Genomic DNA, 18,243 nt, shown 5'->3' with positions numbered 1-18,243 from the left:
TGCTTACCTGAGTCCAGTCAGCCAGCAGTCCGTCCCACTCATCTATGGCATTCCAGAGTAGGTCTTTAAGCTTGAGCTCTGCATGTGCCTCCTCCAGGGCATCAAACTTGGTCACCTCCACCTGTATAGAGCAGGACATGTGATATCAGGTCCTGATGTCAGGCCGTAGAAAGGTTAAATTCTCTTTCATTATTTTCGATAATGTTAATGTTTTAAAAAAATAAAAATCAACAGTCAACTAGTACTATCAGTGACAAAGAAACAATATTCTTAGTAAAACCATTCTCAGAATATGACCACATGTTGTCTAAACAAAGGTGATGAATGTGAGTCCAGGATAACATTTCTTCAGTTCAACTAGGAGTGAAACTACACAATGAGGTCTAACAGTACATCAGAAATTATGCTGCAAGAAAGGTTAACAGTAAGAATGGACACATTTAATTAAGGAACAATATTCCAAGCAGACACAAATAAAATATGCCCTTGTTTTAGAACAGTTCCTTGAAAGACACTTGATAACACTATTGATAAATGAAGCTTTAAATATAATCTGTATAATTTTATTACCAATGATTACAGTCAAACGGCTTCAAACTGGTGTTTTTCATTCCATGCAACACTGTTTATTGATCACACCACAATAGTAATGATATTTTATATTTCTACATGCAAACTGACTCAGTCAAATCATTAAACAAACCAAGACAACTGTCACAACATAGCCCCAAGAAAGCAATTACCTAAATTCAGACAACATTCATACCCTTAATCTTTATAGTTTAAACCTATTAATTTGAGCTCGATTGCATAGAAAGCCTAAGGCTTATTTGAAATGCTCTCAAGTCCCGTTTCCTGGGACTAGAGCCAGTACTTGATGTCTATGGGTGAAAAAATCCATGACCTCATCTTTTCAATCAGTGACGCATAAGCGTGTTACAATAAGCAGATGAAATGGAAGTGGTATGGTGACTAAAGTAATTTTCTGTTACATACAATATATAAGACAGTTTGTTTAAACTTGTAGTACCATTATAAGAATATGCTGGCTGTGGTAATATGTGAAAGCATAGTAGTGTTCAGTGTTTTTTAATGGGATCCTCTCTGGTAAAGGGGTCATTTTTCAATCAAAAAATGGTTTAGTTTATAGAAAATGGTAAAAAAAAACATTACAAAATCTTTAAAGACAAAGCAATATGAAAGGCTTTGTAAGATAATGCTGTAAATCATCCTACAATTGTATTGCTATAGATAAACACAAGCACAAAAACACATTTAAACACTAAACCACAAGTTTGAGTATTTCCTCAAATAATATATTTAATGTTCCTCCTAAGTCAGTAACAATACAACATTTCCAAACTTGAAGAATACCAATTCACAAGCAGTGAACAAAACATTAGAGAGGGGCTGCACAACTTGTTTGTTCACAACAAGGTATCACTGACAACAATGATATGTACACTCACTCTGGGAACATGGGGTTTAATGCATGTGTGTAAAGTGTCGTCCCAGATAAGCCTGTGCAGTTTGCACTGGCTAATCCAGGACAACACTTTCCGCCTAAACTGGATTTTTGCTGAGAAGAGACTTTCTTAAAACAGAAAATATCATAAAAGTGGAAAGTGTTGTCCCTGATTAGCCTGTGCGTAATGCACAGACTAAACCCCATTTTCACAGAGCAAGGACCATATGTATCCCTACAATGACTGGTCCTGCATAAGATTTAGTCCTTAGACTCTGTAGTAGCAGCTGAAACAAGTCAACTGACTAAGTCTATATACCCCATTTTATACAAACTCAGTTTGAAAATAAGACTAGCTGTTAAACAAGATGTGTTTGTGAAACACAATGTCCCCCTATATGATGTTTGACCTTGAAGGATGACCTTGACCCCTATATGATGTTTGACCTTGAAGGATGACCTTGATCTTGACCCTTCACCACTCAAAATGTGCAGCTCCATGAGATACACATGCATTTCAAATATAAAATTTCTAGCTTCAATATTGCAGAAGTGACATTACATGAGCAATTTTGAGCCATATATTTGACCTTGAAGGATGACCTTGACCTTTCACCGCTCCATGAGATACACATGCATGCCAAATATCAAGCTGCTATCTTCAATATTGCAAAAGTATTCATAAAATAAGCGATTTGGGCCACATATATTTGACCTCTGACCTTGAAGGATGACCTTGACCTTTCACCACTCAAAATGTGCAGCTCCTTGAGATACACATGCATGCCAAATATCAAGTTGCTATCTTCAATATTGCAAAAGTACTCATAAATGAGAGATTTTGGCCATATATATTTGACATCTGACCTTGAAGGATGACCTTGACCTTGACCTTTCACCACTCAAAATGTGCAGCTCCATGAGATACACATGCATGCCAAATATCAAGTTGCTATCTTGAATATTGAAATACTGCAAAAGTGTACATTAAATGAGCGATTTTGACCCATATATTTGACCTTTGACCTTGAAGGATGACCTTGACCTTTCACCACTTAAAATGTGCAGCTCCATGAGATACATATGCATGCCAAATATCAAGTTGCTATCTTAAATATTGCAAAAGTTATTGCAAATGTTTAAGTTGGCGCAAACCAACCAACCAACCAACCAACCAACCAACCAACAGACCAACCAACAGACAGGGCAAAAACAATATGTCCCCCACTACTATAGTGGGGGACATAAAAAACCAAGGAAGATAAAAATTATGTAACAATATACAAGAAGTAAGTAAAAACTGGCATTTAAGAGCTTTATTATGCTTATTTTATGAATTGCAAAGGAGCATTTTTTGTGCATCCAAATAACAAAAAATATTATCTGAATAATACCTCAAATTTAAATAAAGAATTTATTTATTAGCAGCAGCATGAATACTAACTGTGAACTCTGAGCTGTTACAATCATCCAAGCATAAAAATATAGGCCTTGAAGTAAAACCATACTTAATTCTCTCTCTTAATAATTACCGAACACTAACAACTAACTTATCAAGTATAGCAAAATGTGTTTCTGGATTCTATTCCATGACACTGTATATGACTTTACCCTTCCTCAAGCAGAAGCTAAGTGAAAATGGCTTTATGTAACCAGCATAAACCAGAACAGCCTGCCAGTTAACTCGCAGGCAGTTCAGGTTTTATGTTGTTTGCTTCTCATCAATATCTTAGGATTGGAAATCAAGCCCTTTAAACTTGAATCAATTTAGAAAGGTTTTTCATTCTATCTATTTTCTAAGGGACTATAAACGCCTATTTGAGAGGTAAATGGTTAAAAAGATGTCCAATATGTGTGTGTGTTTGCGTACATACCTTGAAGTTCTTCTGGTAGGACTTGTATGTGAAGGCCCGTTTCTGCAGCTCGTCCATCTGTGAGAGCAGCTTCTTGAGGACGGTACGCACCTTCTCCTTGTCAGCATTAGCATCCAGGATGATGGGGTTCTGGGAGCACACAAACACACAACGTTAGAATGGATTATATGAGTGGACTTCTGGGAAAATTGGGACAAATGCAGTGTGCATAAATTGTTGTTCAAGATTAGCCTGTGCAGTCCACACAGGCTAATCAGGGGCAACACTTTCTGATGAGTCTTGCATTTCCATAAGAATATACTTTTTATGTTTTCCCTGACTAGCCTGTGAGGACTGCAAAAGCTAGGAGGACACTTTACTCATATGCAGTTACCCCACTTTTCTTAAAACACGCCTCATATGGCTATAACAAACACGTAAGATTTCTATTTGCATAGCTGAGAGCATTTTCATTTCATTTATAGCATACCTAATAAGATGCTTTCCACTAAGAACAAAAATTAAAATATAATTAACATGTGCATATATGAAAAAAGATTTTTGTACCCTATTACTGGTACTTATTTTATTATAATAGTTATCGGAGAGAAAGAACATAAACACTTGTTCTATTTTAAAGGGTCCTAAAATTATATATTTTTGAATAACAAATCATTTATTCCAAATTTAAGACAAAGCCATAGATAAACATATATTGAGCATAAAACTAAACAGCCCCATAATGCACTACTGTTGCGTGAAATCTTTGCCTCTTGGCTGTGTGGCTCACCTGTGCTTCCTGCTTGACCTCTTTGACCTCCTTGGTCAGCTCTGCAATGTCCTTGTCCAGGTGTGAGCAGAACTTGTCAATGTTGGCATCCCTCTCTGCCAGTGCCTTGTCTATGGCAGTTACGCACGTTTGTGATGCTGGGACCCAGAGTCTGTGGGATAAGAGTTTTATTTTTGCCAGCATTAGATGTGATATCGCATCCTTTGTGACTTCACATGAATGAATCAGCTTAGTCCTGATACAACCAGATAAAATGCGTGTTATTTTCAATTTTCTGTCTATGCCATGTCAATACATAAAGACAGTATACTAATAATCAATGTAGTGTGTTGCACACATTTTTTAATTTTATGTATGATTTAAAGTCTGCCTATTAACATACAAGTAAATGACAATAAAATATTCTCATATCAATTCAAAGAATTCAATTGAAAAAATTGTGTTATAATGACATGTTCAGGATAACCTAAGTATTAAAACAAGGAACTAGGTCATGCAAGTCACCATAACATTAAGACAAAAAGGAATTGTCATGCTCAACTGGTATCAACTGACCCTTGTTCAGGGAGATCTGGACTAAATGCATGTGCATAGAGTGTCATCCCTGGGATGACACTTCCTGTCTTATCTGAATTCTTTTTAAGAAGAGACTTCTTTTGAACAACAAATCTAATTAAAGTGGAAAGTGATGTCCCTGATTATCCTGTGTGGACTGCACAGGCTAATAAGGGTTGACACTTTACACATATGTGTCTTGGTCTATGAAAACTGGGCTTAATTCATGTGCATAAAGTGTCGTCCCAGATTAGCCTGTGCAGTCAGCACAGGCTAATCAGGGACGACACTTTCCGCTTTAATGGTATTTTTAGTTTCAACGAAGTCCCTCCTTACCGAAAATCAAGTTTAGGCGGAAAGTATCGTCCCTGATTAGCCTGTGCCGACTGCACAGGCTAATCTGGGACAACACTTTACGCACATGCATTATGACCAGCTTTCACAGAACAAGACACATATGCATTAGCCTACATTTCCCAGAGCCAAGCTCTTTTGATGGTATACTAACCTGGTAGACAGCAAAGTCCTCTAGCGGTGTGGGCACATGGAAAGTGTCTATAAGCTCGTACATGTCCTTGACCACCATCGACTCCTTCTCCAGCGGCTCAATCTGTGCCCCATAACAACACAAATAAGTTGGCAGTGTTCTTTTATGGACAAATTTTGTGCATAATTTTAGCCCAATTACCAATGCTAAAAAGAATGTATTTTCCCAAATGACAGTGTAAAACTACCCACATGAAAGTGTTTTTCTTTTTTTTCTTTTTTTTATATAAATCGTAACATTTATTTCACCTCCCTATCCAGCTCTATAAGAGAATTATAATATTAAAAACACTTTAACTGTCAATTTTAAAGTATTTGTAGCAAAAACAACAACACTTATTTCCATTTTTTTCAAAACAACGCATTTTTTTTCAAATACATAGAGCATTAGATACTTCAAAAGAAAAACCTTGCACAAACAGTCTAAAAAAAGAAATTAAAATAGAAATGTGTGCATTATTTTCAATTATTTTGTTCTGAAAAATTCATTTAACATAAAATAATCACAGATATCGTGAAAATAAACAAATAATAACACGACTACACAAGAACATAATTTTACTAATAGAATATTGTGCTCCACTCACCCTGACTTGAATGTCATCCAGGAACGTGAGAGACTTGACAAACTCTATGGTGGTGCTGGGTACGCTCTCCAGCTTGAACTGTGCGTCCTGGAGCTCCGCAATCAGCCGGTCCACCTCACGTCTGGCCAGCTTGGGCAGCAGGTCGTTCACACACTGACAACACAAACACACATGTAATGTATGAGTCTGGCCAGCTTGGGCAGCAGGTCGTTCACACACTGACAACACACACACATGTGTAATGTATGAGTCTGGCCAGCTTGGGCAGCAGGTCTTTCACACACTGACAACACAAACACACATGTAATGTATGAGTCTGGCCAGCTTGGGCAGCAGGTCGTTCACACACTGACAACACAATCACACATGTAATGTATGAGTCTGGCCAGCTTGGGCAGCAGGTCTTTCACACACTGACAACACAAACACACGTGTAATGTATGAGTCTGGCCAGCTTGGGCAGCAGGTCGTTCACACACTGACAACACAAACACATGTGTAATGTATGAGTCTGGCCAGCTTGGGCAGCAGGTCGTTCACACACTGACAACACAAACATACGTGTAATGTATGAGCCTTGCTCTGGGGATACAGGGGTAAATGCATATGCATAGTTATATACAGATTAGCCTGTGTTGGGGAGACAGGGGTAAATGCATAGCATGTTATAACCAGATTAGCCTGCCGCTGCGTGAGAAGGGTAAATGGCATATGACATAGTATATTTACCAGATTAGCCTGTGCTGGGGAGACAGGGCAATGCATATTGCCATTAGTTATATTACCAGATAGCCTGACTGGGAGACGGGTTAAATGCACATTTTATGCTCTAGTTATATTTCACCAGATTAGCCGTGCGGGGAGACAGGGGTAAGCATATGCAAGTTATAACAAGATAGGCCTGGCTGGGGAGACAGGGGTAACTGCAAGCATATTATATACAAGATAGCCTGTGCTGGGGAGACAGGGGTAAATGCATATGCATAGTTATATACCAGATTAGCCTGCGCTGGGGAGACAGGGGTAAATGCATATGCATAGTTATATACCAGATTAGCCTGTCGCTGGGGAGACAGGGGTAAATGCATATGCATAGTAATATTACAGATTAGCCTGCGCTGGGGAGACAGGGGTAAATGCATATGCATAGTTATATACCAGATTAGCCTGCGCGGTCTGCAGAGGCTTATCAGGGACTACTTTTTCCACTAAGACTGGATTTTTGACTGGAAGAAAATTCCTTTAAATGAAAAATAGAAGTGGTTTGTCCTCTTTGATTAGCCAGCACGGACAACACAGGCTAATCTGAGAGAACATTTTAGGCATACGCATCAAACCCGGTTTACACACACACACGTGCGCTCCGAGTATTTTGTTTCAATAACTACCCTTGAAAATAAATAAAAGAACAACCAAAATGAGGAAAAAAATAAGTATAATTGCTTTCAAAATCTTATTTAAACTTAAATAATCAAAATTTATCCATATTCTATACATTTTGTTAATCCTCTTCATTAAATTTCCTTATTTCCATTTGAATTGCAAAGTGACGAAAACAACTATTGTTAAAAAATATAGTTGATTTATTTTCATAAAAATACTTTCACTTTCTTCAAATTCTCAGAAAATGTTGAATGAAAAAATTCAGCATAAGAACAGTGGGCAAACGTTGTGATCTACACATCTGCAGTGGGAATACCCAGTTTTGATTGGACATTTATTTCAGGGAATTTATTAATAGTAACATATATTCCAAAATTTATTTGAACAAATGTTGAACATTTGTGTTTGAAATTCTTGAGCATTTTAAGTGCCTATGTTGCTGAAAAGAAGATTGAGCAATAAAACAGATACTTGTTGAATTGTAAATAGAAATAACTGTTTAAGTTTTAATAAAATATGTTAATTGAATCAAATTTTGAAGTTATGTTGGTTGAATGCTTAATGCAATCGAGTAACTCAAGTGTGATGTCTAGATACAAATCTTAATGTGAATATAATTGCAGGTATGTATGGAACAATTTGTTTGCGTCAGGTTAAACAAACTGTAAATAAAAAAAAATTGACATGCATTTAACAGGAAATGAATTAATCTTTAAAGGTGAATTGTTTATTGTTGCATTTATTGCATTAATGCAGAAATTCAGTTACTCGTTTCGTTAACTGCTTGATACGCTGTAACTTGAGGAAAGTTAGTAAATAAGAGGACTATCTTACATCAAGACATCTGAGAGGTGACGGGATGATCAGCTGCTTCATCTTAGTGCCGTCCACCAGCAGCATTCCGATTGGTCGCTTCTCCTTGATCAGCTCTGCCATCTTGTGTTGCCCGTGGTAACGCTCCAATGCCTCGCTGAACCATGCCACATCTGCAACCAGACGAGGCAAGACAAAGTTTACTTAATCCTTTACCACTCAAATAGCACTTCAATGCCTTTGAAGGCCTTTTTTTTTATAGATTCCAGATTTAACATCTTCATTTTTGGCCCTTAGATACTGATGAGCAGCAAACTGCATAAAACCTGAACAGAATGTGAGCCAAAATAGCCCTACCTTAATATTGATTGTGAAACAATATTGTAAGGTAATGAGCTTAACAGCTTTTCAGAAGTACATTGGAGGTGTGTTCTGAGAAAACTGGGCATAATGCATGTGCGTAAAGTGTTGTCCTAATGATTAGCCTGTGCAGTCCGCACAGGCTAATCAGGGACGACGCTTTCCGCTTTAATGACATTTTTTATTTAAATGAAGTCTCTTCTTAGCAAAAATCCAATTTAGGTGGAAAGTGTTGTCCCTGATTAGCCTGTGCTACACTTACGCAGATGCATTATGCCCAGTTTTCTCAGAACACGACTCATACCTTCTATAGTAGCATTGTCTTTAAAAGTTTAATAGCTCTATTCTTAGAAAACCATCTCCATTGCCAAGTGGTAAGGGTATTTGCTCACAGAATGAGAGGTCAAAGGATCCAGCCCCACACAGGCCAAATGTTTGAAACGCCTTGCATTCATGACAGGCACAAAGCATAAAGGATAGAAATCAGGCGTTATAATGTTCAGTAAACGTGTCTCATAAGTGAAAACTGGCTGGCTCTTCATGGAGATGCGTGACACTATAAATGAGTCGCACCCTTGGAAAAAGTGGCCTCAAATTAGCCTGTACAGTCTGCACAGGCTAATAAGAGACAACACTTCTGCTTTTTATAGTATTTTTCTTTTAATGTGAGTCTCTTCTTAAAAAATCCAGTACATTGCACAGCGTAAAGTGTTGTTTCTGATTAGCCTGTGCAGATTAGCCTGTGCTGACTGCAATGCGCGTTATCCCAGAGTGTAGCTCATATTATTTACTGCGACAGAGACATACCGTGGTGCGACAGAGACATACGTGGTGCGACAGAGACATACCGTGGTACGACAGAGACATACCGTGGTGCGACAGAGACATACCGTGGTGTGACAGAGACATATCGTGGTGTGACAGAGACATACCGTGGTGCGACAGAGACATACCGTGGTGCGACAGAGACATACCGTGGTGTGACAGAGACATACCGTGGTGCGACAGACATACCAGTGGTGTGACAGAGACATACCGTGGTGCGACATAGACATACCGTGGTGTGACAGAGACATACTGTGGTGCAACAGAGACATATCGTGGTGCAACAGAGACATACCGTGGTGCGACAGAGACATACCGTGGTCCTGACTCTTGACAAGCTCCAGGTCTGTGCTCTCATTCTCCCTGTAGAACTCGCGGTGAGGCTCAAAGGTGTCTGCATACTGGCTCGCAGCACGGAAAGCTCCAGTAATGGCATCCTGTAATATATCGCTTATCATAAGCTTTCCTGTGAAAACACTCTCTGATGGAGAAATGCTTATAGTGCCCATATTTGTATTCAATAAAAAGCGTTTTTAAATGACATATTTGTAATAACACTCCTTTCATCTATAGATAAAAAAGATAAGAAAACAAAATAAGTAAAGGAATGAGTTAGTGAATTTGATTTGAAGTTAAATATAAAGAAAAACTTACACATGTCTTCAGTAAAGGAGGTCACAGTGAAAGCTTTCTTAAGATCTCCCCCAAGGACACAAAGTACTGGTTTTACCCTAGGAACTGACTTTAGAAATTCATTAAGATATAGGCTTTAATTGCAATTGCGCTTTAATAAATAGGTTTAAACAAAATCAAACTAAAAGTGAATTATAACTTTATATATATATAATTATATATGTAGGTACCTTGATAGAAGTAATGATGATCTGCAGATGTTTGTCATCATCAAACATGGTGGATAGGCTGGGACCCTCCCCACATGTCTTGTCCTCAAACTTGTTGTTGATGATCGGCCTGAAATGTTCAGCAAAAACACTGTCTGAACAACACCATACACAGCCTCAACACATACACACTCTGTATGTACATCTGAACAACACCATACACAGCCTCACCACATACACACTCTGTATGTACATCTGAACAACACCATACACAGCCTCACCACATACACACTCTGTATGTACATCTGAACAACACCATACACAGCCTCAACACATACACACTCTGTATGTACATCTGAACAACACCATACACAGCCTCAACACATACACACTCTGTATGTACATCTGAACAACACCATACACAGCCTCAACACATACACACTCTGTATGTACATTATGAGCTGGGCTCTTGGAAAATGGGTCTTAATGCATGTAGCAACAAGCCTGGCCCCAGACTGGCATCTGATATCAACAAGCCTGGCCCCAGACTGGCATCTGATATCAACAAGCCTGGCCTCAGACTTGCATCTGATATCAACAAGCCTGGCCCCAGACTGGCATCTGATATCAACAAGCCTGGCCCCAGACTGGCATCTGATATCAACAAGCCTGGCCTCAGACTGGCATCTGCAGTCCAAACAAGCTAATCGGGGATGAAACTCTCTTATATACACTTGCTATACCCTGTTTCCCATGTAATACAACCATTACATATTTTTTTATATTACACATGTGTAATACAACATTTTTAAGCATTTTCATTGGCTTAGTTTTCGTTTATTGACCAATCACATTTTGTTATTTTGCTGAAATGACGTTGCAACATCAAATGACGTCACGAAATGTAAACAACATTCGGGATTTATCAGTATGTTTGCGTAAATATTTATTTAATTTGCTTATTTAAAAGCATGTGATAAAAAAGATCTGACACTCGTTGTCAAATCATATCATATTTTATCAAACTCGTCCAGGAAATTCGTTAGTAAGCTAAGCTCGCCAAAGGCTCAAAGGCTAACAAAATTCCTGAACTCCTTTAATAAAATATGGTATGATATGACAACTAGTGCCAGATCCTATATATATACACTTGCTTTTGTTTTATTTTTTGTATAAAGAAAGTCTCTTCTCAGCAAAAATTTATTTTAGGTGGAAAGTGTCATCTCTACTTAACCTGTTCACATTGCATAGATCTGTTGAACAACACTAAAAGTGGTGTTGGTAAATAATTTTCACAAAACAAACACGCACTAGAAAATGTTATGTGTTTCCAGAGGAGGGTTAAACAAATACATTTGAAATAGCTTTGAAAACATGTTTAACCCTTTGCATGCTGGGAAATTTGTTGTCTGCTAAAATGTTGTCTGCTGAATTTGTAAAATTAGCATTTTCTTCGAATTTTTTCAAAGAATACTATCAGAATAGCGAACAGTTTGGATCCTGATGAGACGCCACGTTCTGTGGCGTCTCATCTGGATCCAAACTGTTTGCAAAGGCCTTTAAAATTCAGCTCCAGCGCTTTAAGGGTTAACACCTTACATGATGTAGAGCAAAGTTCACATTTTCAAAGAGCTCTACAATCTGTAACCCTTATTCCCTTAGAAGCAAAGTACAAATGGCTACATGCAACCAGCATAAAACCAGAGCAGCCTGCGAGTAACTGAGGGTTGTAAATGAAGCCTTTGAAACTTTGTCTCAGAGACTACAAACTGGTATTAATGCCTGTCTAATGATAAAGGGTGAAAGTCAGTCAGTACAGACCTGGTAAAGGCATCAAAGTAGGTGTCCGGTACGAGGTTCTGTACACTTAGCACTGCATCCTGGAACCTCTTGATGACCTCGGCTATGCCTTCCTGGAACTCCTCGATGTCCGGCGAGAAGAGCAGCTGCATCGGCTCCAGCACAAACTCAGTGATGTACAGGGGAGGTAACACAGCTACCTCATCCTCCTCCTACATAGGGGAGACAACCCAGGTGTGAGACCAATAGGAAAAGTGTACAGGCACACCACGAAGACCACTGTAGTAATTTATATATGTCTGTCATGTTTTTTCAACTTGGTGTGATAATTTTGGTCATTGATATGTTGTTAAATCAATAATTTAACAGAAATAACACAATTTTGTAACCTGTACTTCAGCATCATGTATATACATCACAAATTATTTGCTAAAAGTGATCATACTTTTTGTTGTTTATTTTTAGGATTTTCTGCATTAAAATATGTTTTCCAATCAATTAAAATATGTTCAATCAGCCTTATATTTAAGACATCAAGATTAAATAATCTGAAAAATGAGAAACATAAAAAACCAAACAAAACAGTTGAAACTGGTATGTAGATTATATTGATTATAAAACCATAAAATAACAGCAACAGAAGTAACATCTCTTTCAAACTGTATCTGGTCCTTTGATACAATCACATTCAAACTGAACATATTTAATTACAATCACATTCAAACTGAACATATTTAATCTTAAGAAACCGAACAAAAAACAGTTTTTCTAAATTTATGGTAAGCAGTACCCCCTCCTCAATGTCACTGTCAATTTCCTCCAAGGATTCATCTGACTCGTAAGGCTGACACACAGACATAAACAGACAGTGGCAGTTAGAGAGAAGAACACTAGGGTAGTTACAAGTGACAATATACAATGTCACAAAGATAAGAAACTGTGCATATGTAGATAAACCATATATATGTCAGTTGGAGATTATAATTAGTTTTTATGGAATATAGAGATATATGAGAATTGGAGATTGTTTACAATTTTGGTTGAGTGTTAAAGGGGTGACAAATTATTTCTAGTTTGTAACATAAGTTAACTAGTTGAGACACCTTTACCACATTTGGGTATTTTCAACATGTACTTATATCTCCACATGATATGGTAAAATAATCCTTTAAAATAGTTTTAAAGTATCAGCATAGATCATCCCTCCAACTCAATTCTACCATCAAATAAAATAATGTTCAAGTATTTACCAACTGGACTTTTCTAAGGCATATAATGATTTTATGAACATCTTTACAGGTAACACATATGAATGTTTTTGTTTTGCACACACAACTAAAGTTCAAATTTTGTACAACATATTCCATTGCCTTTATTAACTTCAGTAACTGTGTCTGGGAGCCAAGTGTAGATTAGATAAACATGACAAAAGTTTAGTACTTATATGAAAAACATGAAAAAACTGAGAAATGGTGATAGAATAATGAAACACAGTTGTCAGCAAAACTGGCATCATTTCATGTTTACATATTTTGCTTAGGCTTACATTGAACTGCATCATGCAAAAATGTGTCCTAAGACATATAAGGTCAGCATAACTCCAGACCAGCCAATGCAGCCTGTGCAATCAGATCAGGACTACTCTGTTCGGTAATCAGACAGAACCTTGCATGATCTTACAAGCAGACAGCTACGTTATTCGCAAATGACATAAGACCCATTTTCGCTTGATGCAGCTATTTTATCTAAATACATATATAACTGGCATTTCTATTTTAAGGTCACATTTTCAAGATAACTCTTTAGTTTAATAGAGATGAAAGATTCAATTGTTTCCTGATCCATGTACCATAGTGTGGTTAATCTTTAGCATTAACAGTCTACCAGAATCTAGCCCTAGCAGTAATAGCTATCTAGTAAAAAGGGTGACAACTCTCTATAGAGCTATGAGTACAAGAGAGAATACTCTTTCTACAGCTGGTACCTCCGTTACTTTCTCAGGTTTTCCTTTCCCGTCAGTTTGCTCCTTAGAACCCTCTTTGGGTTTCTCTTTACCCTTAGTTTCTTTATTCTGATACAGATACATCTTGCAATGTAGTTATAGATTTACCAAAAAATATTTACATTCCTTTAAAAAAAATCAAAGTCTGGCATTAATATTAATTATGTAAGAATTAACATACTTTTTCATTACTTAAAAGTATGTAAGATTGATATTTTCCCAATTTATTATCAGCACTAAAGATTGCACACATCAGCCCACCTAAGCCTATGAGGGCTTATCATTGGTCTATACCAATTAAAACATATGCATTTTAAGGGACACAATTTTTTTTTTTGACTGCATTTTTTGTATCCAAGCTTGGACTCAACAGTTTACCTTCTCCTCCTCTGTCTTTACGGGCTCCCCGGGCTGTTCGACCCCCTGTATCTGGGCCAGGGTGGGGGTGTTCTGGAGCTGCTCTGTCAGGTAGTTAAGAAGGGTGGACACGGAGTTGACTGCCAGCACGTGCATCGTGTTCACAATCAGGTAGTCAGCCAGTCGGATGAAACTGAGAAACAGACAAACACGTTTCATGTGTTTTTAACAGCTGCATTCTCCCAAAAGTAACTTTATTATTTCCTTTTTGGGTGAAAAATACTGGCATTCTTCAAACAATAACAACCTTCCAATAAAATATTAACATCTTTTAAGTGTTTAATCTAATTGTTGAACTCTGATATCATATTTAACACATAGTATGTTTAACGAATAGTAAACTTCATATAAAATAACTTGTCACATAACTTTTGCAATAAAGCAAATGGAGTATATGTCTTTACAACAAAATTGGGAGGAAGTTTAGATGTACACATAAGTGGCTATAACTGGAAACTCTTCTTATAAGGTACTAAAATACAAGCCTCCTTCTCAGACAACAGGGCTTCATGCATGTGTGTTAAGTGTTGTTTTTGATGAGCCTGTGCATTTTCCACAAGCTAATCAGGGCCTGTGCAAACTGCATAGGCTAATCTGACAATATACTATGAATATCTTTTCTTGTTTTTGCAACCAATGAGCTTTGTAGATATTTAAAGCATGAAATACAGCTAGTCTATAGGAAAGTAGCCTGCTGCTTACAAACTCATGTCAATTATTTTTACTCTAATGCACAGCCTGCATACCATGTAAGTCTCTTGCAGTGCTCGCGTTTGTTGGCCTGCTCTGTGTAGGTCATTTTATCAGGGGCCTCTCCATAGATGTCCACATCATATTTGCTCTCATTCAAGAAGCTAGAGGCAGTCCCTGGGGCACCACCAAACTCTCCTGAAATATACAGCAAGAGTAAACAAACACTAAATAACTAATATTGAGGATGCAAGGGTAATAGGGCCAAAATTGTCACAAAACCAGGTTTTCAACGTAAAAAAAAAGTCTGATAAATATTTTTTTAGTTGTGGCAACCTTGACCTTGGAGATATCCACGTAATTCTTTCGCACGACACACCTTCCAATGATGGTGAACAAATGTGCCATACGATTTTAAAATCTCACAATGAACAACATAGTTATGGCCCAGACAAGCTCATTTATGGCCATTTTTGAACTTTGAACTCAAAGTGTGACCTTGACCTTGGAGATATTGACGTAATTCTTTCGCGGGACACACCGTCCAATGATGGTGAACAAAAGTGACAAATTATTTTAAAATCTCACAATGAACAACATAGTTATGGCCCGGACAAGCTCATTTATGGCCATTTTTGACCTTTGAACTCAAAGTGGGACCTTGACCTTGGAGATATTGACTTAATTCTTTCGCACAACACACCGTCCAATGATGGAGAACAAATGTGCCAAATGATTTCTAACTCTAACAAGGAACGACAAAGTTAGGGCCCAGACAAGCTTGTTCCGCCCGTCCGCCGACATTCGCCAATCTAATAACCATTTTTTCCTTTGGAAAACCTGGTTTAAAAAGATTTATGGTTATACTAAAAATAGCAAATTTCTGTTTGTTCAAATTGGCAAGATTAATAATTACATTTTTTCCTTAACAGAATGGAAAATATGAGGCCAGAACTTTTAAATTCAGCAAAATTAAAATAAACACACAACATTTGCTGTAATTTAAATTTATGTTCAAAAATACTAAAGAAATACAATGATGTTTTCATGTAGCTAAAGGACATCCCAAGGATCTCACTAAACTCATCTGAATTTACACTCTACACAGCCAATAATTTTCTTGCTACAACCAACATAAAGCACCAGCAATAGCTGTCATACCTGGGCTCTCAGCTCCATCATAGAAGTAGTCATCTGGTGTGAATCCCGCCTCCAGCAGGGCTGTCCTGCAGGCACTTCGCACAACCTCCTTCACGAGGTCCCTGAACTCCATGAGGCGTCCAGCCACCTCACTGAGCTGGTTGAACTGGGCCTCGTTGAACTCGCGCAGGGTATAGGTGTGACCCTTCTCCACCTTACAAAGGCCCATGTCACTTATTCGGTGACACATCTCACGCACGTTCATCAGTGCCGGCCTCAGGGACTGAAATGGGGCTTATTAATTATATCACTATTGTAAAATGAAACCTCATAGATAAATCTGACAAAAACTGTCCCCTTTTAATTTTGAAACATTCAGCAAATTATTCAAAACACAACCTTCATCTTAAAATTTCTGTTTCCTTTATTATAAATAATGCAAATAGCTAAAACAATTAACTAATTAATCTGGTATCAGCAAATTTGTATATTGGTTGTTCATCCTGAATTGAGCTTTGTCTGAGATGTTTTACATCCGTGGTAGACTGCTTAGATATGTTGGCATTTGATAGATTTTAAAGTTTCACATTCTATTTTACCAAGTCATTTCTCATAAATTGCATCACTGAGTTGTTGTAGTACTCTTATTACACACCAATTACAAGTAACTGTAACAGTTTTTATACTGATGATGTTTAAAGTAATCTTGGATAGTATAATCTTACCGGGTTGACGATGAACAAGTTGGCATTGAGTGCTTTCTTGCAATGTGCAATCTTCTTGGATTTTACATTGCCACGCCACACATTAAAAGCCTTCCACTTTCTAAATAGGGCAAATGTGGGAATCTGAAAGAGACAACAACCCAGGGGTCAGGTCCATCTTTAAGTAAAGCAAGATGTTTAAAAGAAGAATAAATACAGAAAAGTAAAATCTGGTCTCAGAAATCTGCATGAAATGACACAACTTTTAATTGAGCATATATGACCAATTCTTTTGAAAAATCATATTCTTTCCCATACCTTTATCAGTTTTCTGAAGTAATTGTACTCCAGCTCCCATCTATCAAGTGTAACAAACTCTGTCTCATCATCGCTGCGTATGCGTGTGACTCCCTTCTGGCTGATTGTGCAATAGTCTGTCTTGTTGATGTTTTCGTGGTTAACCACTCTGAGCAAATTCAATATGAACAGAAACAGTTAAAATTCTTTGGTCATTGCATTAAACCATTCATTATGTATCATACATTAACAATAGCACCGCATAGCAGGTGCTAACGCTCGGCTGCGGGTGCAGTTTTGAATAAATGAAAGCTTGTCAGATTTTTTTTTTTTTATAAGAGGTCACAGTGACCTTGATCTTTGACCTAGTGACCCAAAAATGGGTGCGGTGTGTAGAACTGATCAAGGTGCAGCTACATATAAAGTTTCAAAGTTGAAGGTGGAAGCACTTTGATTTTAGAGCCAATGTTAAGGTTTTAGCGCGACGAGGACGGCGGACGAGCTGGCTATGACAATACCCCGAAAACAGCCGAGCTAAAAATACATTTACAACCTGGTTTTAGAGATGCCTTAAATATGCTGAGAGGGTTGTTTGGAAATATGATAACAAAAGAGTGAGGTTCAACCATAATATATGAATACATGGGTGAGAGTTGAAAATGTCTGAAAACCTGAAAATTAATGTGGGGATCCTGGCAATAAGAAACCATTTTAAGTAAGGTAACTATAATTCTCATCCTACTTCAAAAGACCTTTTAATGATACCAAAATCACACTCATTATGAATTTAACATACATATTTTGTTTCACAAAAGTTGAAATTCCATATCGGTAGGAATGCCCTCTATTGCTCTTATAGTTTCTCAAATCATCAGATGCAGATTTATTCAACTGAGATAATGTATAGAAAGAAATGACTTCAGGCATGTACTATTATAGTATTGGTTCTTGAAAGATCCCTAAATGAGTACTCTGACCTATTCAATTACTCCTTTAAACAAGAAATGTGTTTGTCAGAATCACTATGTACCCTTCTGCGCTGCTTTGACTTTATTTTTTTGACCTTGAAGGATGACCTTGACCTTCCACCACTCAAAATGTGCAGCTCCATGAGATACACGTGCATGCCAAATATGAAGTTGCTATCTTCAATTTTGCAAAAGTTATGGCAAAT

At 37.5% G+C, this 18,243-nt stretch overlaps 1 protein-coding gene across 1 annotated transcript in view; it reads right to left on the bottom strand.

Annotated features, from left to right (window-relative positions):
* Positions 1 to 18,243, bottom strand: part of LOC127865600 (dynein axonemal heavy chain 6-like) — a 91,026-nt gene that overhangs the window by 69,948 nt on the left and 2,835 nt on the right. The window contains 16 exon segments of the mRNA XM_052405464.1: positions 8 to 121; positions 3,340 to 3,468; positions 4,109 to 4,225; positions 4,227 to 4,259; positions 5,172 to 5,273; positions 5,797 to 5,949; positions 8,014 to 8,165; positions 9,494 to 9,614; positions 10,041 to 10,149; positions 11,841 to 12,031; positions 12,610 to 12,663; positions 14,200 to 14,371; positions 14,985 to 15,126; positions 16,090 to 16,351; positions 16,794 to 16,916; positions 17,091 to 17,238. Of these exon segments, the coding sequence (XP_052261424.1) occupies positions 8 to 121; positions 3,340 to 3,468; positions 4,109 to 4,225; positions 4,227 to 4,259; positions 5,172 to 5,273; positions 5,797 to 5,949; positions 8,014 to 8,165; positions 9,494 to 9,614; positions 10,041 to 10,149; positions 11,841 to 12,031; positions 12,610 to 12,663; positions 14,200 to 14,371; positions 14,985 to 15,126; positions 16,090 to 16,351; positions 16,794 to 16,916; positions 17,091 to 17,238 (2,122 nt within the window).

The sequence above is a fragment of the Dreissena polymorpha genome, chromosome 2 (assembly GCF_020536995.1).
Source record: "Dreissena polymorpha isolate Duluth1 chromosome 2, UMN_Dpol_1.0, whole genome shotgun sequence".
Classification (NCBI taxonomy): Eukaryota; Metazoa; Mollusca; class Bivalvia; order Myida; family Dreissenidae; genus Dreissena; species Dreissena polymorpha.
Note: the sequence above shows the minus strand (reverse complement) of the source record. Positions and strands in the feature narration are given on the sequence as shown.